Source organism: Tachypleus tridentatus, chromosome 3 (assembly GCF_004210375.1).
Source record: "Tachypleus tridentatus isolate NWPU-2018 chromosome 3, ASM421037v1, whole genome shotgun sequence".
Lineage (NCBI taxonomy): Eukaryota > Metazoa > Arthropoda > Merostomata > Xiphosura > Limulidae > Tachypleus > Tachypleus tridentatus.
This window is the reverse complement of record NC_134827.1, coordinates 86,589,896-86,604,374: the sequence shown is the minus strand read 5'-3', so window position 1 is coordinate 86,604,374 and position 14,479 is coordinate 86,589,896. Positions and strand designations below refer to the sequence as shown.

Below are 14,479 nucleotides of genomic sequence, written 5' to 3'. Positions count from 1 at the left end.
GCCATGGCCTGGCATGGCCAAGCTCGTAAGGCGTGCGACTCGTAATCCGAGGGTCGCGGGTTCGCGCCCGCGTCGCGCTAAACATGCTCGCCCTCCCAGCCGTGGGGGCGTTATAATGTGACGGTCAATCCCACTATTCGTTGGTAAAAGAGTAGCCCAAGAGTTGGCGGTGGGTGGTGATGACTAGCTGCCTTCCCTCTAGTCTTACACTGCAAAATTAGGGACAACTAGCACAGATAGCCCTCGAGTAGCTTTGTGCAAAATTCCAAAACAAACAAACAAACAAAGCTGTTTATGCCCCTGCTGTAGAAATCAGTTTATATGGTCAATTAACTCTGAAAGCTTCTTCTGCAACTGCCTGGTTTTGAAAGTGTTTATTGTTAAAAATGTTGATACAGTGCTTTAAAAAATAAATCTATTGGGAAAGGTCTGGGGAATAAAGTGGATGAGGCAGAACCTTGATTCCAAATTCATTCAATTTTTGAATTGTCATCCTTGACAGGTTTCATGATGCTAATTATGTTGATCTTCAGTCAGCTCGTGAAACCCACTTATCTAACTTTTTCATCTTTCCAATTGCACTCAGGTGGTTGGCAATGCTTTATTTGCTTGTGCTTAGCTTTTCTGCAAGCTTGCACAGTGTTGTGCAAGGGTCTGTCTCTGCTGTTTCTTCTTAATGTGTTTTCATCTAAGGATGGCTTCCTTCCACGACCTTCAGGGTCTTCAAGACTTCCATCTCCATGTGAAAACCTTTGGAACCAACGTTGAACTGTACGTTCAGTCACAGATCCATGGCTGAATGCCTGGTTGATGTTCCACATAGTTTCAGAAGCTTTTGATCCAAATTTAAAGTCATAGAGGAAAATCAGATCAGATAAGTCCTTGTCCATTCTGTCTTGGGGCTTGCCAAACGTACTCTGAATAGAGTTGAAAGAGCAGACAATTAAGACATCTTGTAAGCAACAAACATTGTATTAAGCCAACCAATCAATGATAAGTTACTCAATATTCAGCTTCTAAATGTCATTGTGAGAATTCTGACATTCATTTTTGGACAACCTAGTGATTTTGGTAACTGCTGTCTCACTCATCTGTTTCAATTTGGGCAACAGCACTGTCTCACTCATTTGTTTTAGCTTTGCTAACAGCACTGTCTGACTCATTTGTTTTAATTTTGGAAACAGGAGTGTCTAACATATCTGTTTTAAGTTTGTTAATAGTACTGCCTTACATGTTTGTTTTTAACTTTGCTGACATTGGTATCAAATATTTATTAGATTTTTGGGAAGATTGTTTTTTAGTGATGTTGAAAGCTGATTGAACTTTTCCCATAATTCAAATGAGATTGCAGTAGTGATAATTACTTAAGTCTAAAATTATCAAAACCTAGACTTTATATTCACTATTGATGTGACTCTTGCATTTTACTGTTTAAAAAAAGTTTGTTATGTAACATTTCTTTAAAGCAGATGCAATAAACATTTATGTGCTTTATTTTCTTGTTTATATTTCCAAGGTGGTATGTTAATGCTTTAATGTAGAAGGCATACATTTACTGACAATTGCCTTCACTGTTTTTTTCTATTTCTAAATAACAAACATTTCTGTGAAATATATTTGTTCTGGGTATTTGCAATTTGATGCTTTTTTTGAGTTGAAGATGTAGGACCAGGTCCCTACAAATCCCTTTTTGAACTTCAGTGTATGCAGCTGTATCATTTCCTCTTGCTTATTTATATTTACAGCAAACAATATTTTCAGCTGATGTTTTTGCTTGCATTTGTCTTTTCATGTCTGGGTTCCTGTGTTCATTCAGAATTACATGGTCTCCTGTTATACTCAAAGATTTCTAAACTTAGAAATATTTGAGTGTTATAGAATAAAGTTTTTGATAATTTAATGCACTTTGGGGAGATTTGCCTAATGTTCAATTTTAAGTGGCATTCTGATGATACTTGGGACTACTGCTGCTAAACATAACAAGATGATGACTTCATCCTTTCAAACATGCACAAAAACTTGTTAAATAAAGTTAAAAGCAAAAATTAAAAGTTAAAAACTTTCAACATTTTGATAGATTACAGTGACTAATACTACTGTCAGTTTTGAGATTTATGTAGAAACCTTCACAAGCTTCATCCACCAGCACAGACAGAACTTCAGTATCTCTACAGAAGTGCAAGTTTTACACATCCATGACTAACTGCACAGACTTGGTTCCTTTGTGTCACAAATGTAACTTTAGAGCTGTTGGTCACATATAGTTTATGCCACCAAAGATTTGGGTATGTGCCACCAGTTTACATAATGTTTTTGCTTTATTAACCATGGTAAAAAGTAGCATGTTCCTTTGTTAGTTAGAGGGAGAAATGTGTAGCAACTCACATTTACAGAGAACTTTGGTGCCATTTTTGAACATTGGTAATTATTTAAATGGAACATTCCAGGCCGTTAGTTTGTCTGAGCCTTTTAAGGGAGAAGCACTGTATTCCACTTAATACTGTATTTCTTCCACCAAGTCCAGGGTTTTAGCACTGCTCCAGCACCTGAAAAAAAACACAAAAAAACTTATTCAATTTACACCTGAAATCATGTTTCATAACCAAAGACTGTTTGTTTAGCTATTAATTTTGGCAGAATGGGAGGACATACAAGGCATTATAAGGTTCAGTTAGAAAGACAGTAAATTAATAAGATATGTGTGGTTAAAACTTGTTTTAACATTAGTGATTTTTATTTGGTACACTGTTGTTGATTTTTCCCTTGCTGTTTAATTTACAGGAAGTAGTTGTATGTTTCCTCTTATTACAAGTTTCAGTTTGATTATAATGTAAGTAGTCTAAAATAATTAGTGTTAGGTATATTTTTTTAATTTAACATTGACTAAAAAACATTTGAATTTAACTTTGAGGTCCTTATCTTTAATGTGATGTCACATGTCTGACAAATTTTGGTAAGGCTTGTGTACTATAAAATTTAGTACTACACCACTTACTGTGTTTCATTAATTCCACATGTTACTACATATTTTGAGAGACCTAGTTTTTCCAAGAAGAATGGAATTGAAACTTGATATAAACTAATATCTTTATATGTAAAATATTTCATAGTTAACTTCGTACTTCAAAGTGAATCATTCTAAATTGTTACTATGCCTTCTGTGATAAAGCATAACTTTGATGTATATTACCATCCTCATTGTAAGTAGTGACTTTGTACTAATTTTTGTGACAGGTCACATGTGTCAACCAGTATTTACATTTTTGTTATAGAAAATCAGTTTGTGAAAAACTGTTCCATTGTACATCATTATGAACAGTTTTAATGCTTGAGTTTATTCGTTCTTGAATATTAGCACACTAATTTTCAGTCTCAATAAACAGATGTTTTGTGGCACACTACAACAAAAAATAATGCATTTTAAACAGACCCAATAATAAAGTTTATTAGAAACTTTAAAATAATATACATCTTTTTTGGTTCTATAACTTAATAATCAAAGATGGTCTTTTGAATATATTTAGAAAGACACTTTTATTAGCCATAAATAAACCTTTTTTTCTTAATACAGTGTATAAGATATGCTGAAAAGTGTAACATAAGAAAAAGGGTTTTTTTCAAGGTTTAGAAACATTGAGTTATTTATGTATATCTTTTTTAGAAGTGCTTGCCTTGTTTGTTACAATAGTGATAGATTATGTCTTACTTATAAATGTGCATTAATTTCACATAAAGTATGTGTAAACATTAATTTGTACCATGTAGGCTGGAGATGTTGGTCAAACTGAAGAGGTGGAGGAAGAAAATAAAAGTCTTATTTGGACTCTGGTCAAACAGGTACTGTCATTTTCTGTGGATAAAATTCGTTATATATACAGGAATGTGACTTAGATGGTTTTCTAAAATAATTCTCAAATTTCATGTTAAACATTTCTATAATTTTTAACTTTAACATAATATTTTAAATTTGAGTTTTTATTTTTTTATTAGTTGGCCAGTTTAGTACACAGTTTTTTTTTTTTTTTTTTAATAGAAATCAGCCATATAATTTCTTTAGTATTTTGTTTCCCATGATACATATTTGTTGGTAGTACAATTTCAGTATTTCAATTTTTAATGTTGTATCTAACTTAAATAATGTAACCTACTTAATTACAAAAACTGTAAATAGAACAAAAGATACTTGGTATAGGGAAATTTGGAGTATTTTATTCCTTGTCAGCCAAGCTAATTTTTACTTGCAGGTCAGACCAGGAATGGATCTTTCTCGAGTAGTTCTACCCACCTTTATTCTGGAACCAAGGTCTTTTTTGGACAAATTATCTGATTACTATTACCATTCAGACATTCTAGCTAAGTAAGTCATTATTTAAGTGTTAAATTACTTTGAAAAGTAAGGACCAATGTTTTAAGAATTCCTAGTGTTATTTTGTACTGAGTAGTTGTGGTTTTTCATTATTATAATACATGTTGAAAGAGAAGTAGTGAATGAAACAACTAATTCAGAAATGTACGTATACCTACCTTTCTGCACAATAAAGAACTATTACCTGGCACTACTGCTGAGAATATTTTTGCACATGCAACAAGCCTTGAACAAAAATCCCACTTCCTACACATATTGTACCCTGCTGGTACAGCAGTAAGTTTACGGGTTTACAATGCTAAAATGTGGTGTTTGATTCCCCTTGGTGGACTAAGCAGATAGCCCAATGTGGCTTTGCTGTAAGAAAACACGCACATTAACATGTACTATACTAGTCTATGATGTATTCATCATCAGATTTTAACCCTCTACTGGTAGGAAGGCAATAGTAATTTCCATGAAAACTAGTTTTGGAACAAGAAAAGATTTATTCAAATGTAGTTTTTCTTAGGAATTAATGGCATTTTTGTGCTTATTATTTTAAATATTCATTATGATTCACACTATAGTTTCTCTTTCCTTAATTTGATTCATTACCAAATTTTAATCATTTCATATAGAACTTTTATTTGAATTCTCTTTAATTTTATTTTAACTTTTATTTAAATTTTTAAGTTTTGGACGTACATTTATTGTGAGGTTCTTTGTCAGTATTCTTTTTGTTTTAACCCAGTATACAGGTTTTATTAAGTACTTTTCAGAATTATCATTGGAGCAAAGACATTTTAACAAGTGAATTATTTTCATTGAAACTGGGTCACATTTTATTATGCTTAAGATCTTGACAATCACTGGCTGTAAATTTCTTGAGAACAGTCGTCATGCGAGGGTCTTACTGGTTATTTTACAACCCTATTATAATAATCATAATAATAAATGTTCATTGTGGTGAACAAAATAAGAATTTGATATAAGAGTTTTTCTTCCTGATTTTGTAAAAACAATCCTTACATGAAAGAAAAAATCAACATTATTTTTGAAATCTGCACAGCAAAATTGTGGAAAGTACATTTTTAAAGCCAAAACAACTTTTACGAAGTTTATATAAAAAGGCCTGTGTTACTATTATACAAATAATAAAAAGTCAGTTTTGTTGGATGAACTAAATTACAGTTCTCATAAGATTCTAAGATTCATCATCAAAGTCATCCAATACTGTGATGGTAACTGTCAGTGCTTTAACCCCATTTGTGCACCAGATTGTTGGTTGCATTCTCATCTGAGATTCTTGGCCTGCTGTTTCATTTACTTAAGCTGAGCTTGCTCTGTCTGTAATGAGTTTTGCCAGTGTTGTTTCCATCTATGCTTTTGCTTCTAATTCCTCTTCCTGATGTGAGGATTAGGTAATACCACCTTTGTTCTTTACTGTTTGAATGGCATGACTATGTATCTTTTGTATTTCTCCAGATTTTTTGCTGAATCTCAGCATACTTTGTTGCATAAGCTTCTGCTACTTGAGTCTCTTCATTTAGCTTGAGCATCTCCTCTTTTGTCCCTTCTTTTTCTCTCTATCTCTTTATAACTCTCCACCTATTGGTGTTTGTCTTCTTACTTATTTTTGCTTTCTTTACACACATCTCTTTCTGTCAGTCTTTACATCATGATCCTATCATTTTTACTAGGAAAACTTGCACCTACCTGTATTCTATCTTACCCTCATGTTTCTTTTTTCCCTTGTATCCCATTTAACCTGGTTTCTTTGTTTTTGGGAAGTAGTTTGTCAGGATGCTTTGCTCTCTAAAATTTGTGTTCCTCAGTCTACTCTCAAGGACATACACATATTGTACCCTTTTTTTTGAAAAACACTGTGGAGAAGACATAGGAGGATATGCATACATGTAATATTCCTTCCAGTTTTTACTAAGAGCATCTACATCTTCTGCCAAAGGGTGAGGAATGGAAAACCAAAAATTGAGATGTTGTGCATTGAGATATGTGGCAAAAGCATAAACATTTGGAAAACCCTAATGATTACATATCTCACAAAATACCTGCAGATTTAATGACCATTCTTGTCAGATTGAGAAAATCAGTATGCAACCAGATTAAAGACACCCAGAAAACAACATGCTAGCAATCTGACATGATAATTGTGGGTCCAGTAGAGGAGATACAATGTTCAGTAAAAGATTTTGTGACCTTACTAAGTGGACACTCGCCCAACAATACCAAACATCTGGCAAGAAGTGGAGTAGAGCATGATTACCCACCAGCAATTCCAAGATGTATTTTGAGAATTTTCTTATACAGGGTATTCAGAAAGTCACTGTGCAGTTTTGTAATCATATTTTATTCAGTCTATTTCAAGCCATCAACTGATGATGGTGTTTAGAAACAAAATAAGAAGGATCCAGGCCTGTATTGATGCCAACAGGGTCACTATCAACATTGTTTATAATTGTCAGTCATATTTACCTCCTGTATGCTATATTGAAACATGTCTGTTAATAAATATATAAGTGAACAGTGACTTTCCGAACACCCTGTACTTTGGAATTTTGAACTGATGAAGTTCATCAGCAGTTATCTCTTCTCACTCTCTTTCCTTGTCTTTTCCAACCAGCAAACCACACCAAGTGTCTCATTTTCTTCAGTACCTTGGTCATTCTTTATCATATTCCTAGCCCTCTTGTTATTATTACACAGTGTCAACTCTCTTATGAAGGCTGGTCAAAGGGAATTCCAAAAGTAACTTGCTTTTTGGAACTGACCCTTAGCTCCAATCTGGTGATAGCTCAAATCTTCCATGTTGTTTGCCTGTGGAGTTCTATTGCTACAAATACTGTACTCCTCAAGGATTTTCTTTTCTCCCAAGAATGTGGACTTTCAGGAGTATGATTGGTTGTTTTTTCCATTCAGCCTCCATTTACCATTTTTCCTGTAGTCATTTTGTTTCAATTATCTTATATAGGTTGTTCCTTGTTATGCCATTCCTAAAGCCCTTTTTCTTGGTAATTGACAATTTGTTTTTTTTTTGCAATTGGATTTCTATTCATCTAGTAACTTATGTCTTCTGTTTTGACTGGTTTTCTTATACTTCTCATCTGACTAGTTTATTCCTCTCGGAGTGATATACTTTTCTAATTTTTTATGCATCCTTTCATTATATTTTTTTATCTCATGGTTTTTCTTGCATATAGTCACTGATGTCTCTTACGTGAGATTTAGCAGTTAAAGATGTGGATGAATGCAACATATAACTGTCACTGTTCTCTGCTCTACACAGAGGCCCAGTAAAGGTGACTTGTTTATATTTCTCTCCCTCTTTTTACAGGTCTCACAGCTTCCTTGTTCAGTCTACATATGTACGTTAGAGATACTATGGAACTCTCCAAGTGTGTTATGTTGCTTCACAGGGAATACTTCTATCTCCTGAAAACTTCATTCAGGAGGAGATAACAAAAAAGTGTTGAGCCTATCTGCCCTTGCTCAGTTCCCACTGTTAAGATGAGGTTTCACACAAGACTAATTTGGCTCTAAGTATTTGTTTTAAAATCCAGGTTATATTTCAGAATCAAAAAGGGACTGGACTAGGTGTGAGACTGCCCTTATATATCTGTCACTATTTGTGGTAAACTATTGGACAGAATTTCAATGTGAGACATTATGCTTCCTATTCAGTCTGAACGCCTCTCCATAATTATCCTTTGTGTGAATTCTACCCCTTTTTCAAGTGGAAAAACCTTTTGTTCTATGCTGCTGGGAAGCTCAGTATTGAGAGCTCCCCATATGATTGCTGTAATTTCACTGGATAAGACAACTTTGATAGGAATTAGGGATTCACTACAAATCAAGTCATTCCTGGTGGTTAGGCCAGCTAGGTGGGTTACATTCTTCTTGGGATGCAGATCAGGGAGAAACACAAGTATTTCTGCAATATTTTAAAATTTGACATATTCTCCTAGCCACATTACACATTCACACTCTGCTTACCACCAGAGATAAATGCTAATTGTGCAGTATTACATTTCACCCACCTATGTGACACTTAACTCTTTCTGTATGAGTGAGCATTCTTTTCTGTGCATGCCATAAGTTTTTTTTATGAATTATTTTCAAAATTTAATTAAGCTACTTTATTATCATGATATATCAATAAATTTGGTATCAAAATGTAGTTGCTAATTCAAATGCTGGTGTTATATACGTTTTTAAGTCCCTAATTTTATAAAGAAAATTTTTTCTAAAAATCTCAATTTTCCCTAGTATGAGAATTGCGACATTTACTCTCTAGGTAGCCCCCTCTTCTCTAATTTATTTACCACCCGACCAAGAAATTTGGAATTTAATGTAAATTCCTCATTATAATATTATTATTCAGGCAAAGCCTTATTTTTACAGCATTCAATTTTATTTGGTTACAAAGCCATAAACTACAAAAATCAGATTCCTTTTGCAAAATCCACTCTATCACAAATTGTCAGTAGTTTTCTCCGATGTTTAATTCCATATTATTCACAACCAATAGGAAGGCAAAATCATAATCTCTAAAATAACATTGTATGTTGTTTTCTGTACAGATAATTTTTCTATTTTCCTCCAGTTTAAACTTTATTCTCACAGAAAATACATCAAGATTATCTGAAATTTTAATGACTCTTGTTGCATAGTTAGGAAGTTAGGAACATTGTGATAGTTGTAAGACATTGCCTGTTTTTTTGTGTTATATTTTGTGTTACTCGGTGCTTTATTAATTAAACGAGAAGTTAGTTGGTGTAGTAGTACCATTCGATGAAAAAGTAGGGTTTAAGTTTTATTGGTAGTTGACAGCAAAAAGAAAACCCTTATAAGTACTTGTTTTTTCATGTGTATTCTTTATTTGTAATTATAAAAACAAGTTAACATTAGAAACATTTTAGGTTAGATTAGATAAATAAAGAAAAATATTTATGGTAAAAATGTTCACAATGTACACTTGCTGACAACCTGCAAGTGGCCTGTACATTCTTTATTTTGATAGGGTAATGTTTACCAAGTGATATACAACTTCTCTGGTGGGAATATTAGTTAGACATGGTTCAAAAGAAGTAAAACAATAACATTTAAGTATAAACAAATGTATACTCTGAAGAGTTTAAAGCTATTTAGAGTAAATAAATGTTTCATGTTACAGTATGAAGTCATTCTACAAAAAACAAACAGTAATTTAGATTTATTTCATCCTCATATAAAGTTAAGGTACAGAAAATAACAAATAAAGTATAAGTATTTGCTGAAAAGAAACATTTGAAATTTATTTAGGAGGTTTTATAGATTATGCAAATAAATTTAAATTTTTTTCAGATGGAGAAAGTATTTTTAATCTGAACATGAAAATCATTTTGCACTGATAGCAGTCAACAACTAACTCTACATATTCAGAAACATTTTTAGTCAAAAAACTTAATTAAATTTTATTTTTTTTTGCATACAAAATGATTAATGCTTACTGAAAGCTTGTTAAATTTTTAAAAGATACACAAAACATATTAGAAGTTATTGTATGGAAACTATAAAGGTCAGTTTGGGGTTGTAAACTTGTCTGATTTGACTGAGCTCATAGTAAAAGAGGTAAGTAGTGCCAGGCAGAAAGTTCTTATGACAATATACTGAGTGAAGAGCATTCCCTGCATCAAAAGTATGATGTCTCCCCCTGAGTGATGTCCCACTAGGCTACACCTTGACAGTGAGTGACACTGTATACAAGTTTTCCTTTTTTGATGCTAAATTTTCAGAAAGAAGTTCATCTCTGTAATTTTATCTCTAATGGCTCCTCCATTATTTTTTTTAATATGGGAACAAAGGCTTATTCTTGATGAGGTAAAAGAAATACACCAGAAATGGGGAGGAAGGGTGGGAGGTTGTCAGAGAGACAAGTATCTATCTGAAATACATTTTGAGGTGAAGAAAATGCTAACTCCAGAAATGTATAAGTTAGTTTTATATGAGTTTTATTCTTTCTCTTTGTTCTTATTGTATTAATGCTTTATTTGCTACAATTTAATTAAAATACCAAAGGATTTTTTTTTCATATGTTACATCTTTTCACATGTTAAAATTTTTGATAAAAGATAAAATTATATTGGTTACATTCCAAGTATATTTTAATTTAGTGACATAATCGGTAAAGGAAGAATTTACTTCATTTATATACAAATTATATACTTATAATAATATATACAAATTGGTTCAATTCAAAGGAATTCACTTTTAAAGTATTAATTTTTTAATTATGTTTTATACCAGTTTCAAAATGTATTATACTATCAACTCCAAAGTATAAGGGAAATAAAAGTGTCTCATAGCAAGGTTTGTTGAATTACCTACAAATAAACTCGATACTACAAACAGTTTTAAGAAGTTGTTTATATTTCAAACAATAACATTCATAACAAATAGTTTTCAATAACCATTTTCATATAGAGCTGTACAAGAAGATGATCCGTTCACAAGAATGAAGACTGTTGTACAGTGGTATTTATCAGGTTTCTATAAGAAACCTAAGGGATTGAAGAAACCATATAATCCTATTCTTGGAGAAACATTCCGATGTTACTGGATAAACCATGATAGAGATAGCAGAACTTTCTACATTGCTGAACAGGTTATTAATAATTACATGTGTATTTGCTGATCTTGTATTTCTTTTAGTAGAATCTTGAACACTTAAGATGTTCTTAAAATTCTCTTGATTTTAAATTTTGCTTTGATTACTGTTGTTTTTCATTCTGCAACAAAACTGTAGTGAAACATGACAAAAGATATTGCATAACCAGCAGTTTCAAGTTTGTTCAGCTTGTAATGATAAGAATAAGAGTTTGATACTAAGTATAAATCTCTACTTCTCATAAACAAGTGTTTACAGATTGTTTTATGAGCAAAAGTTATAAAACTTACTTATTTCTGACATGGACTTACCTTTTCTCACACAAAGCTATCTCAGTCTTCTTCTGCTCACTAAGAATTATTTAAAAAAAAAATTATCAGCACACCTTTCTATATACTCCATCAATTTGGCACAATTTCTGAAGATGTACGTATAACGTGACTAGTATCTACCAATTCATGGTGTTAGAATAACACACGTTGAAGAAGTCTTAATGGAAATTAATAAAAATGTTATAACCCAAGCATTTTTGAAAGGTGGACATTTCTTCTTCAAAGACAGGCTACATTTCCAGTTTGCCCTTGAGGAAGAAAGATCCACCTTTTTGAAAGTACTTTGGTTATGAGGTTTTTATTCATTACTCTCCACCAATAGTATTGTGCCATGTATGTTAGTGCTGCAAGCTCTCCTTCTGCTATTCCCATTCAGTCTTCACTTTTTTAATTGGCTATGTAGTGTTTAGATGTATGTTTTTTAGCATATGCCTACCATATATAAATGTACTTTATCATTTCAATTTTTTCCTTTGTTTGATTTTACTGTGTTTGCATTTATGTATTGTTACCAAATTGAAAGAAATCTTAATATCAATTTGAGATCATTGTATTTGCTATGGAAATTCTCTTTGCAATTGAAAATGTTACTGTTATGACTTCTTGGGAATCATCTGCATAATAGGTTGAGGCCTCAATTTGCATAGTGCTAAATTTGAATGTTCCGCCAGCAATGTCTTTCTGTTTTTAGCATGACAGTGTTTTTCAATAACAATACAGTCAATAAGAAGACAACTTGGACTCATTTTTTGTCACTTTATTTTGGTCTGCCTCTCTTTACACCTCTTCAATAGTTTTCACCTTCCACCAGTTGCTGTGCCACCACATCGTTCACTTTGGTGGAAAGTTGTTCTTCCTCCTTTCTTCCTATTGCTTCCAGTTCTCCCAGGAAATCTGTAGTTTTTCAACATGTACATTTAACTAAACTTACTGATATGCCCATGATAAGCATAGCTTATCTGCCCTTCAATGGCTTTGTCCTTATTTTCACAGAGGAGGATTAATTATTTTTGTCATTTGAGGTACTTTAGATGAATTTTAATTTAGATGTTGGTTATTACTTTTTTAAATAAAATTTAACTGTTTTGCATGTTTGTTAATATTGCATACTTTGTAGAATCAGTAAATTTTTATTATTGATGTGCTTTCTATTTAATTTTAATCCATTTGTACATTTGTTATTATTTCTGTTTAGTACTTAGAAGTACTTTGTTAGCTAGGTATGTTTAGATAGTTTGTATATTGCATATCATTACCACTTGTATTATCTCATTTGGTATCCCGACATTTCACAGCTGCAATTTCACACCCGACTCTCGACAGCCAAGCTCGTTGGCAGCAGACAATTTCGCACCCAGGAAAATTGGCAGTGGATGATTACCCAGCCGAGTATTTACATTAACATTACAGTTTAAGAAAAAAGACTTGTATTATACAGCCATGTAGCCACATCTGTTCACAGGTTAAAGCAGTAGCTAATTCCTCGAAGGAATTGAATATGATCCCTTTCTTGATATTCATTAACTATACGTTGGACTCTTTGATTAACAGTCTCGTACTTTGCCTTCTTCCTTGGCGGTTCATGCCCTGCAATCATTTGTTCCAGACGATTTAGATTCATTTGGTGATCTTTTTCAGATGTTCAATCAATACTGTATCATTTTGGACATGAATCTGTGCTGGGCAGTGCAAAGTTCTGTAATTTTCACACATGTAGAAAGTTACCTGATTGTCCTTCTTGCTACCCTTATCGAATAAATAAGCATATCTATTGTTGCATGCCTTTGGCTTTCTTCTGTTTGATGTTACATAAGTTACTGTGTTGTTCATGATGTTACTAATCAGCTGTTTGAAACTGTTTTAAAATAAATCAATGAAAGTTTAACAAGAAGACTGTGTTGAAGTTCTAACAGTAAATGCAGACATTTTATGTGTTTTTACCAGATTTAATAGTGAAGTCAATTTTCAAATGGATGTTAATTTGTTGTTAAGTTAGCATTAGTAACATCATGAACAACACCATACCTTAACTATGTATTGCTTGGCTGGGTAATCATCTGCTGCCAATTTTTCTGGGTGCAAAATTGTCCACTGCCAACGTGCTCGGCTGTTAAATTGTTGGCTGCCAAGAGTCAGGTGTGAAATTGCGGCTGTGAAATGTCATAGAACCATCTCATTCATTGTTTTATCTGAATAATATTTTCATCGTTCACTATGTGCCTTATTTTATTTTTTGTTGTTGTAGGTTTTTGCTTGGTTTCATTCTTGATGTGTTCATTTTCCACTTTTATGGTGAGCTTTGCTATTGCTCCTTTTCCTACATTCTTGATACTATAAACCTCATTTTTTCTTCTTAATCTACAACATGGAGTTCTTTGTCACAGTACCCATATCTTTAATAATTCTTTATTGCTCTTAGTTAAGTGTTTCAGTTCACCTTAACATTCTGACCCACCTTGGACTTTAAGTATTTTGTCGAGGTGTATAAATTTTTGCCTAACATCTTCACTCTCTGTGTCTTTCCATACTTCTTTGTATGGATGAATAGTTCCTGCTTGTTTCTTCCAGTTTACAAATCCAGAAACCACACTAATCTGCTCTTATACAAAGCAACATGTGTGGGATTCCTGATGATATTGGGGAAGACTGTTCATACTACCACTCAATACCCTGTTCATTTGTGTTTTTTTTTCTTTATTCCATCCTTAGTTGGGTCAAGCCTTCTCTTCATTTTTGGGTTTGGAGCAAACACTTCAACAACTTCTGTACCTCATGCTTTTTGTAGATTTTGAGATGTTTTGTCTCTTAAGGGAAGTGGGCTCAACCTCATGGGTCACTTTCATTTGCATTCTCTTCAATGGACACTCCTAGATCAGTGGATTTTCTCCTCTGATCCCTTAGAACATCCTTTTATCCTTCCTTTACCAGCTAGACCTGATCTGGCTTAATGGTAAATGGAGACTAGAACATAGTATTTCACTTACTCCACCTCATTCAGATTTACATCTGTTCATAGACTCATACTTAATGGGTTGTAGTTCTTTCCTAAACTCTGAGGAATATTTGGTCTTTAGTCTATGAAAGACTTACTTTTACTTGTATAATTTCCTGTTGAACCTATTACCTCTGTCTCAG

General features: G+C 32.9%; 1 protein-coding gene across 6 annotated transcripts in view; it reads left to right on the top strand.

Annotated features, from left to right (window-relative positions):
- The window catches only part of Orp8 (Oxysterol-binding protein-related protein 8), a 123,888-nt gene that overhangs the window by 73,765 nt on the left and 35,644 nt on the right, over positions 1–14,479 (top strand). For all 6 annotated transcript variants that reach the window (XM_076495445.1, XM_076495444.1, XM_076495443.1 and 3 more), the window contains 3 exons: positions 3,766–3,837; positions 4,245–4,357; positions 10,829–11,009. In XM_076495445.1, the coding sequence (XP_076351560.1) occupies positions 3,766–3,837; positions 4,245–4,357; positions 10,829–11,009 (366 nt within the window). The remainder of the gene's footprint in view (positions 1–3,765; positions 3,838–4,244; positions 4,358–10,828; positions 11,010–14,479) is intronic.